Consider the following 10,046-nt stretch of genomic DNA (forward strand, 5'->3'; position numbering starts at 1 on the left):
AGAAGCTGAGGGGCGACCCCATGAAAGTCTGCACCTTCCTCACAGGGGGCAACGCAGGCAGGGGCTGATCTCCTCTCTCTGGGGACCAGTGATGGGAGACAAGGAGATGGAATGAAGGTGCACCACTGGAAGCTCAGATGGGACATTAGGGAAAGGTTCCTTGTCCAGAGAGTGGTCAGTCCCTGGAACAGGCTCCCCAGGGAAGTAGTCACAGCACCAACCTGCCAGAGCTCAGTGAGTGTCAGTCTGCACTGTCACCAGGGTTCAACAGTCTTATAGTTTAGTTCTAGGTGGCCCAGCCAGGATGAAGGAGTTGATCCTTATGGGTCCCTTCTAGCTTGAGATATTCTGTGATTCTGTGATACTGCAGCAGCCCAGGAGCCCACAGCCCTGCAGAGAAGGGACCCAGCACACTGTGCTGTCCTGGCACAGGGCTCCAGATATCAGGGCTTTGGTTTAAAACTCAAGAAGTTTTGATTGACCACAAACCATCCAAGTAATGTGGAATAGCCAGAGAGAACCTCTAAAATGGCAACAGCAGTATGGCTTTGCCTCCCAAGATTTGGGAGGAGCACAGACACACAAGGAGCGTGAGGTATCAGTGTGTAGGGAGAAGGCTGGGGAGACACCAGTTAGAGAGGACTGTTCCACATACCTGGTATGATGAAGGCAGTGGTTGGCAGGTGGGTGCTCTGCACAGTGCTTTCGGTGGTGACCACATGGACGCTGACCTCCCCAGCAGCACTGCCCTTCGTGCTCCTCACCACCTCCATCTCTGCCCTGCTGTCCATCACCTTGCCTGGGCACAGAGTGAGGCACTGCAGGAAAGAAATCAAGTTGGGTACCAGTACAAACACAACAAAAGAGTGAGAAAGTGACTGCAGAGGTAGGTCTCTCCACCATCTCCCAGCAGAAATCCCTTCAAGATCTATTAAAGGTCCATTGAACCCAACATAGAACAACATGAAGGTCACAGCTGGCATCAACATGACCCAGTGAACCCCTGTTGTGAGATCCCACTTCAGATCCTGCAAATGCCACGGGTTTTTTCTTACCTGGCACCACCATAAGATGGTATGAGGATGGCAGGTCCAAAAGATGCTCCTGGCTCCTCCAGGGGCCTACACTACTCCAGTGCAGACTGTGACTGAGGGCTGGTAAATGCTACCCTGGAGCAGGCAGAGGTCCATGAAGTTCCCCTTCCAGCTCTCCTGTTGGAGCGTCACCCTTGATCTTTTAATTGCCTGCAAGAGAGAATTTCACAAGTGCCAGGATTTGATGGGGGGCAGGGACGGGGGTGAGTGGGGGGAACTTGATGTCTGCTGCATGCAGTTTCTCACAGGACTGGTGATGTTCAACCTCTTTAGCCATGAATTTCAAGGAGTAGGCAAATGTCAAGGCCCTGAGGGCACTATTGAGTCTTACTGGCTGTGATCAGCCTCCCCTGGAACCCCCACCCATGGGCCCAGGTGCTCCATGTTGCAGCAGTGCAGTCTCCAGCAGGTCTGGCAGCAGTGGGACTGACCTCCTGGCTGGAATCCTGGCTTGATCTCAGGCCTTGCCTGAGCTCCAAGGGACATGGCCACAGTGCCTCTCTAGCTGCCTTCCTTGGTTCCCTGTCCCTGGGGAGCAGCTGGCCCCTGCTGTGTCCCAGCAGACAGGAAGGTGCCTGCACCAGGATGTCCCCAGATCAGAGCCTGCCTGCAAGCCCAAGGGAGGGACAGTGTTGCCTCCTGGTGCCCAGGGCACCTCAGTGAGGGAGGGCTCTCGGGGCTGCCCTAGTGAACAATGCAACGGACATGCGTGACCAGGCAAAAGCCCAGCAGCATTCCCAGATGTGCTCAGGGAAGGCAGATCTCTCCATGCCTACTGAAAATGATGATGCAGGTGTCCTAGAGACTCTTGAAGTCTGAGGATGCTGGGTGAGGGAAGAATTTTGGATCTGCCCTGTTTCCCACACCGTCTTCAAAGCCCTTGCTGCCAGGATGGAGGCAGGGCTGCTATGACACTACAGGGGGCTACAGAGGGGACCATGGCCATTTCTTGGTTCCTTTTGATGCAATTTCATTTTGAAAGGGAAGAAGATATGTGGAAAACAAGATAATCACTTTGGTGACATGGGGTTAAGTCTGGAATTTTGAAACCTGAGACATTATGATAGAAGTGTCACCAACCAGAGGGTAGAGAATGGATGGTATGCTCACATGAGGGGAAGATCTAACTCATCTTCCCTCTCCCAGTGCTGCCAGGTTTGTGACCACAAACACCTGATTCTCAGCTGACAGACAGCATAGACCTTCCAGACCCTTCTGGAACAAAAAAGCACTGTTAAATGTCAGGAGACCTGAAGAAACTGAGCAACTCAGCTGGACACCAGATTCCAACTGAAAGCCAAAATGAATTTGGCAGGCAACCTGTTCCGATGCTTCCTAATACCCACTAGGAATCTGTTTTCTTAGGCACTTAAATCCAATCAATCTTTTATTCATCACTTGGGTTAAATGTTTCAAGGATAACTCATCATTTCGTGTGAGCTGCTGGCTCTCTTTTTAACTTAAACAGAAATTGGTACTGGAAATGCCTAAGAAGGAAGAAAAATAACTAGGTCCAGTTCTCAAATTGGATGATGCTCCAACTCATCTCCATCCAGAAACCTATGACACAATAATAATGGCCAGTCTTCGCAAATGAAGAACCGGGGAAGGTTTTTACACCTTTCAGCCTGCGCATTGGATTTTTTAGGTGAGACACAGTGTGCGCGGAACTGAGCCCACCCTTTAATCCTGAGGTTCATCTGCCGGGGCCAAGCACGCTTGGACGGTGGCAGCGAGGTCCTCAGGACATAGATGGATTGCCTTACAGGGCTAACGAGCTCCATCTGCCCGGGGAGTGTCCTAACCGGGAACTGAACCCGGGCCTCGGCGGAGACAAATACTTGTACAGGAAGTGCCCTGCAGTAATCGTCACGTGTTTCACACTCTCCGAAACCTTATGGGGCTGTGCCAATGCTGTCAGGACTGGTTCTCTCATGCCTTAGGAGTTTGGGGTGAACAGAATGAATCTGGATTATAGATTGCAGTGCTATTCCTAAAGTGGAAGAACTAAACAACTGAGATTTAGGACTTAAAACTCCAGACAATCCCTCCTCCAACAACCTCCTGCGAAAGGCCTCACTGCACCAAAGGTGCAAGTCCCAGCACTGCACCACAGCTGGGCAGCCCAGCTCAGAGGGTCAGGAGCCCTCCAAGCAGCCTGAGGGAGGCAGAGAAGCCCATCCAGTCCATGGCCTTTCCCTACAGTTGGACTCAGTGATCTTAGAGGTCTTCTCGAGCCTTACTGATGCCATCATTCTACCACAAACTGTCCCTCCTGTTCCTCTTATCTGCCCCTCAGCAGTGGTGTCCATGCTTTCCCCAGCACCTCTGGCCAGAGCACTGGACTCTTGCTGGTAGGACAGGTGTGGGCATGACACGACAGCTGGGCTGCAGAGTTCCATCCCCACCTGCAGCAATGTGAATCAGGATTGGAGGTACTGTTTGCAGCTCACAGTTTTTAAAACCTGGTATAAAAATCTCTGGAAGCCTACCCTGTTGTGAAGTATCCCAGGTCAGAAGTATTACGTATGGAAAAAAGGAGAAAAGAATAAGTATCTGTACAGGAGATGAGCCACAGCTGTGATCTGTCTGAGCATCACTGTCACAGAAGGAGAAAGGCACTGGCACATATCCCTTTGGATAACCCTGCTCCTGAGAGCAGAAAAGGTGTCCTGGAGAGGGTGCCTCCAGCTGAGACAACTCTGGTGGCTTCAGCCCTTGGAGACAGAGCACAGGCGGGTACCACCGCCCCAGAGATCACTTCAAGAGATCTGCTGCAAGCCCTGGAATGACCTATATTACCACAGGGTAATTCAGGAACCTCAGGAGGTCTCCAGTTCAAGCTTCTGCTCCCAGCAGGGTCAGCTATGTGATCACACCAGGCTGTTCAGGGCTTTATTCAGCCCAGTCTTGAAAACCTACTGGAATGGAATCCTGCAAATTAGCACAATAATTAGCAAACAAAACTAACGCGTTCCCTTGGATATTAGGAAAAGGTTCTTCCCCTTTCCTAATTTGCCCCTAGGTGGTCGGGCACTGGAACAGGCTCTCCAGGGCAGCGGTCATGGCCCCAAGGCTTCCAAAGCTCAAGGAGTATTTGGACAACACTCCCAGGGATATGGTGGGATTGTTGGGGTGTCCTGTGCATGGCCAGAGGTTCAACTCGATGATCCTTGTGCTCAGGATATTCTATGACTCTTTCTGCTGGCTGCTCTAGACAATGAACAGAAACTTTATTTATTTATTTTATTTAGCTGGGATCTTAAAAAGCTTCTGGCTTACACATGCCCCAGTGACGTCCGATAAAACTCTGCTCACCTGGACAAGACCAGAATGAAGCCAACACTTTGCAGCCTTCAAAAATGCCACTATCCAGCTTTTAAAAGAGCAACTGTGCAGCTGCAGCTATTTTGGCCTTAAATGTGAGTCCTAAAGTTCTCCATTTTTCTTGTATTGGGTGTAACTCCACGTGTTACAGAGGGTGCAGGCGAACCCCATGCTCCAGCCAGCTAGCCAGTCATTCCACAAGGGCTCCACACACCCACCCCTTCTACCTTCTGCTGAGGCACAGCCAAGGACATGGGGCTCCCACTAGGGAGAAGCCAGAAGGGAGAAAAGCCACCCCAGGAAACCCTGGCCACATGCACACACACTGGCCGGCGGTCCCTCCACAGAGCACCACAACATGAAGGTGGAATTTTTCAAGATAGTTGTCATCCAGAAGTGCTCTGCTCTTTCCTGCTTTGCTCTGGTGAAGCAGTTCATGCAATCCTGTCCTCCATGTATGAGTATGGCCGTGCATACGGCATCTGTCTGCAGTCAGACCCTGTCAGCCTATTCCAGTCAGTTCTGACAGTAGGATTAGATGTCTCTGAAACAGTGGTCCAGTCAGAGACAAACCTTCACGTCTAGGAAACCAAGCACTGGCATAGAGAATGGGGTACCTGCATGGCCCCTCACCTGACAGGGAGGGGCACAAGCATGGAGCACAGGCTGACCTTGAGCACCTGAGAGTGGCTGGATGACACCAGTCTGTGCACACATATTCACACGTGCAAAGGAAACTGGCCAAAACCCACACATTTTTAAGGCAACCAGAACCACTGGTTCTGCTGCTCACAAGGCTTTAGCTCATCAAACAGGGAATGTTGAGTGTTGGCACAGCCACGCTCTGGACCAGCAACCCAGGGGCTTAGAAAGCACTTCTATGGCTGCTATACACATTAGTAACATATGTACACATGAGCTCTGCCACGGTCTCACACCCGCCCTCTCCCAAAACCATGGCAAAGTCAGGGAACGATCCACTGTTTGGAGAGAAGGGATACACTGCATGCAACAGACCACAGAAGAGCATGAAGAAAAGCAGCTTCCAGCACAGAGCTGCTGCACGGCCCTGTCAGTGCTTTATAAAGCACAATCTGATCAAAAGAGGTGTTTCTTTTCATCACAAAATTGGCTTAAAATAATACTAATTCAAACAATATTAACATGTGTATTGCCTTTGTGGTTTCTTGGATTTTTAAATATTCCTGAAACCTGCACTGGTACATGCTGGGGACCAGCCAGCTGGGAGGCAGCTGGCAGGAAAGGCCATGGGAATCCTGGGGGACACAGGATGCCCATGAGCCAGCAATGCGCTCCTGCAGCAAAGGAGAACAGTGTACTGGGCGGCACTGGGAGTAGTGTCACAGCTGGTGGAGGGAAGGGACCCTTCCCTCTGCTCTGCACTGCAGAGGCCACCCCTGGAGTGCTGGGCCCGGAGATGGGCTGCCCAGTACAACAAACTGGGACAGACTGGAGAGAGTCCAGCCCAGGGCCATGATGGTGATGGAGGGACTGGAGCATCTCTGCCATGAGGAGAGGCTGAGAGAGCTGGGACTGCCTGGCCTGGAGCAGGTGCTCAGGGAGGTGGTGGAGTCTCCACCCATGGAGAGCCGCCTAGGCCGTCCTGGGCAGCCGGCTCTGGGTGGCCCCGAGGGAGTAGGGGCTTGGCAAGGTGACCGTCAGAGGTCCCTCCAACCTCACCCAGCCTGTGATTCCATGAATTTTTTATCAGAAATCTCCTCAGCCATAGCAGAGAACTTTCCCATCCTTACCATCAGCTGAGATATGATTATTAATTACCTCCAGTGGTAAAATTGAGTTTTTAAGAAAGACCACCAGTTGGGATCATGCTAAATATGAAAGTGGTACAGCCAGAGCACTGCAGAGACCAGCTAGGCTGAGAGCTGTTCCCTTGGATCTTCCCCTGTCTTCTGGTATTGCCCAAGGCAGGTGTTTAGGAGACTAATGGCACTGTAGAAAGTATTTCTTTTATATACACACAGGAAAACTCAGAACACTCTTGGCACAGGCAGGTGCCCCAGTGGAGAAAGACAATCCTACACACACCTCTTCCCTTCCCAATCTGACTGCCACTTCAAAGCCAGGAGGCAATGCCTTCTCTGGAACAAACCAGGGGCACAAAGTCCTGCTCCTGGGTTCTGCTGCAGCATGGTGAGGTTTGGAATGGGCCGTGGAATTTATCAGCATCTCAAAACCAGATGAAATGTTCTTCTGCGCACTAAGAGCCTGTTCATGTTGCACATTTCAAAATAGCAAACAGATTCTGTGAAAATGGAGATCAGAGGGAGAAGGGCAATAAAGCAGCAAGCTTTAGCTTCAGACACAGCTGGCAAAGCAGAGCCACTCAGGCCGAGTTTTCACCTGCTGTCCCAGGAGTGTCACAGCCACCAGGATTAGCTTTTGGGCCTGTGGATCCGCACGAAGCCACAGGTGGGGAGAATAAGCAGTTACAGTGATCTCCTGTGCCACTCCAAGGGGCTCAGGGTGACACCATCCCAGCTCAACTCTGAGGCCAGAAGGCAGTCTGAAGCCTTGGCAGCTCCAACTGGGTGCAGACCCCTGGCCCAGCCACCCCTGAGAGGCACAACAGGGACACCCACATCTACCTTCCACTGCCCCCTGATAGCACCAGCCCTGCTGCAGCATCCAGCCCTGCAGAGTTAGGGATATTCTTCCACAAGTTATAACGAGGTGGAAACATCAAAAGAGGATGAATACCTGATCCTGAAATATTTCTAAATGTTTGGTCTTTTCTCTTCTTTTATAACTAGTAAAGAAATAAATCCACAATCTGTCCTAGTCCATGAGGAGCACTGTTTCCATACCCTGGGCTATGCACTGCTTGCCAGGCTGAACCAAAACCCTCCACACTGCAGGGCCCTGTCCAGGGCTGCAGCAGTGTCACCTCCAGTCTCCGGGACAGCATCAGCTCACACAGCCTGAAAGGGGCTTCCAACCTCCATGTGTCCCAGAGAAGATCCCATGGGAAAGCCAGGGAAGCACAGTGCGGTTCCCTGTCTCTGTGGACAGGGCTGGGCAGCGCCTCGCAGCTGCAGCCCAAGCAGGGCGCAGGCACCCGGCGAGACCCGAGCCTGGCTCGGGGAGATAAGCACGGTGATGTTCCGCTGAGATAGCCCGGGGGCGGCGGCCCTGGGCAAACACGCTGCGCTGCACACGGTGTCACGGTCCAGCCCCGGCCCCTCTGCGCCGCTCCACCCCGGCTCCGGCCCCGCCGCCGCGGGCACAGGGGATGCCGGAGCGTCCCTCCCCTCCGGCCCCGCTCGCCCGGCCAGGGCCTCGCCCGTGCGGGAACCGGGATGCGGCGATGCCAGGCGGGGATGCGGCGAGCCCGGGCCGGCGATGCCCCGGCCGCGCTTCTTACCTGACCCCGGCCGGACGCTGCTCCGAGCCCCGGCGGCGCTGCCCGGCCCGGCCCGGCCCGGCCCGGGGTGCGGGGGGCGCGGAGCGGGAGGGGCGCGGGGCCGGTCCGAGTGTGCGCGGGGAGCGCGGGGAGGGGGCGGCTCAGCCCGCGCCGTCGCCGTGGAAACGCGCGGGGCCGCATCTGCAGGGCCGTGCTCGGCCCCGCCGCAGCTTTTCGGGGGTATGCGGGGAAAGGGGGGGAGTCGTCATAGCAACGCCGGGAGCCCCCAGACCGACCGGGCAACCCCGGGCCACGGCAGCAGAGTTAGGCGAGATGGGGGGGCTGAGAGTAACAACAAACTGCTGCTTGGACTGAAGCCCTTCATCTATGGAGACGAAGGTTGGGAGAGGGCTGGGGGTGTTCAGCCTAGAGAAGGCTCTGGGGGACCTTAGAGCCCCTTCCAGTGCCTAAAAGAGTTCCAAGAGAGCTGGAGAGGGACTCTGGACAAGGGTCTGGAGTGACTGGACAAGGGGGGAATGGCTTCCCACTACCAGAGGGCAGGGTTAGATGGGATATTGGGAAGAAATTCTTCCCAGTGAGGGTAGTGAGGCCCTGGCACAGGTTGCCCAGAGAAGCTGTAACTGCTCCATCCCTGGAAGTATCCAAGGCCAGGTTGGATGGGGCTTGGAGCAACCTGGGCTAGTGGAAGGTGTCCCTGCCCATGGCAGGGGGTGGAATGAAGACGATCTGTGAGGTCCCTTCCAACCCAAACCCTTCTAAGATTCTGTGATTACCCAAATGCCCCTCAGCTAGCAATCAGACATCACCAAGGGGAACACGTCCTCCTCAGCAGCATAGAGACCAAATCAGTTCCCCAGGCCCTAATTGGCATCGGTGTGGGGGATGCCTCCCCTCCCCAGCTCTCCTACCACAGGCCCGAAGAGTAACCAGAGAACATTAAGCTGACATCCCCAAGATACCTGGGAAGCAAAAAGAGTCACTTGAATTAGTTCTGTAGTGGAAATGCAGAATAGGCACAATGCACAGTAGTGTTTCCAAAGGGCTCTTCTCAAAACCCAGAGCAGCTTATCCTGCCCACTCTTTGGTATTCCATAGCCACACAAGGTGTGTGCCTTCAGATACTTATACAGTGTCTGTCCCTCTAACCTGCAGGAAGTGTGAGTGGAAGGGACCAAGACTGGAAGTACAAAGGCCAAAAATGTACAATAAGCTGCTGAGAACAGCCTTTGATGCATGTTGGGTGGGCTAGGGAGAGGCAGCTGCCTCCTTACCCCAATGTCCAGCTCCAGCTGTTCCGAACCTGGGGCACAGTGTTCCTGCTTGCTTTGGAGATTGCAGTTTTAGTGTATCTGCCAGTTCTTTGTCACCTTGAGTTCTGTACCCAAAATTTTTAATGCATTAAGAATATTAAGTTAAAGACTCTGATAAAGCAATAGATCCTGCAAATCAGGAAGGAGGTAACAGGTATTTCCTTTGCTGCTACTACCTTCTTCCCCATTTTCAAATAAACCATCAGTAGTGCAGTGTAGAAAAAGATCTTCCTGTATCAGTCCTTTTATACTGCAGTGGGAATTCAAATAGATTTGAATTGGGAACAAAGTGAAACTCAGACTCTTTAAAGGCAACCCAGCATTGCCCTTCCCCATCTGTTCCCTGTTCCTGGCTATGATTGCTCTAAAAAACCCATGAATTCGGAACGATGAATTTCTAGGAAATGGCTACATTTGGCAAAAAAAGAGGAGACAGCCTTGGATTCCCCGTAGGTTCTCTGGCCAGTGTAACCACTTCCCTCTCCTGTGCCTCAACTTCCATTTCCATGACCTCTGTTGTAAAGCATCTGAACTTACATGTATAAATTGGGTTGTGAGAGGCTGAGGAGCTGCCCTGAGGAAGGGATCAGCGGGTTGGGGTTTAGAAAAAGTGGAACAGGAGCCAGCAGTGCCCTGGCAGCCCCAAGCGCCAGCCCTGTCCTGGGGGGCACCGGGCCCAGCATCGCTGGCTGGATGAGGGGGGGTCTGTCCCGCTCTGCTCTGCTCTGGGGCAGCCTCATCGCAAGTCCTGGGGGCAGTTTGGGCACCTCACCTCATGAAGGACATCAGAGGGCTCGAGTGCGTCCAGAGGAGGGGTCCAGGATAGGAAAAGGGTTTGAGGGCAGGACTTAGGAGGAGCAGCTGAGGCCCCTTGGCCCATTGAGCTCAGAGAAGAGAAGCTGAGGGGCGACC

At 53.3% G+C, this 10,046-nt stretch overlaps 1 protein-coding gene across 3 annotated transcripts in view; it reads right to left on the reverse strand.

Moving 5' to 3' along the window:
* The window catches only part of L3MBTL1 (L3MBTL histone methyl-lysine binding protein 1), a 33,752-nt gene extending 25,840 nt beyond the window's left edge, over window positions 1–7,912 (reverse strand). For all 3 annotated transcript variants that reach the window (XM_027888482.1, XM_027888481.1, XM_027888480.1), the window contains exons 1-3: window positions 7,825–7,912; window positions 1,056–1,244; window positions 656–818 (exon numbers count right to left, since the gene is read on the reverse strand). In XM_027888482.1, the coding sequence (XP_027744283.1) occupies window positions 656–791 (136 nt within the window). In that variant the 5' untranslated portion in view covers window positions 792–818; window positions 1,056–1,244; window positions 7,825–7,912. The remainder of the gene's footprint in view (window positions 1–655; window positions 819–1,055; window positions 1,245–7,824) is intronic.
* Between the last annotated feature and the right edge of the window lie 2,134 nt (window positions 7,913–10,046).

Source organism: Empidonax traillii, unplaced genomic scaffold, assembly GCF_003031625.1.
Source record: "Empidonax traillii isolate 1590-97213 ecotype Southwest subspecies unplaced genomic scaffold, ASM303162v1 scaffold239:size738852, whole genome shotgun sequence".
Lineage (NCBI taxonomy): Eukaryota > Metazoa > Chordata > Aves > Passeriformes > Tyrannidae > Empidonax > Empidonax traillii.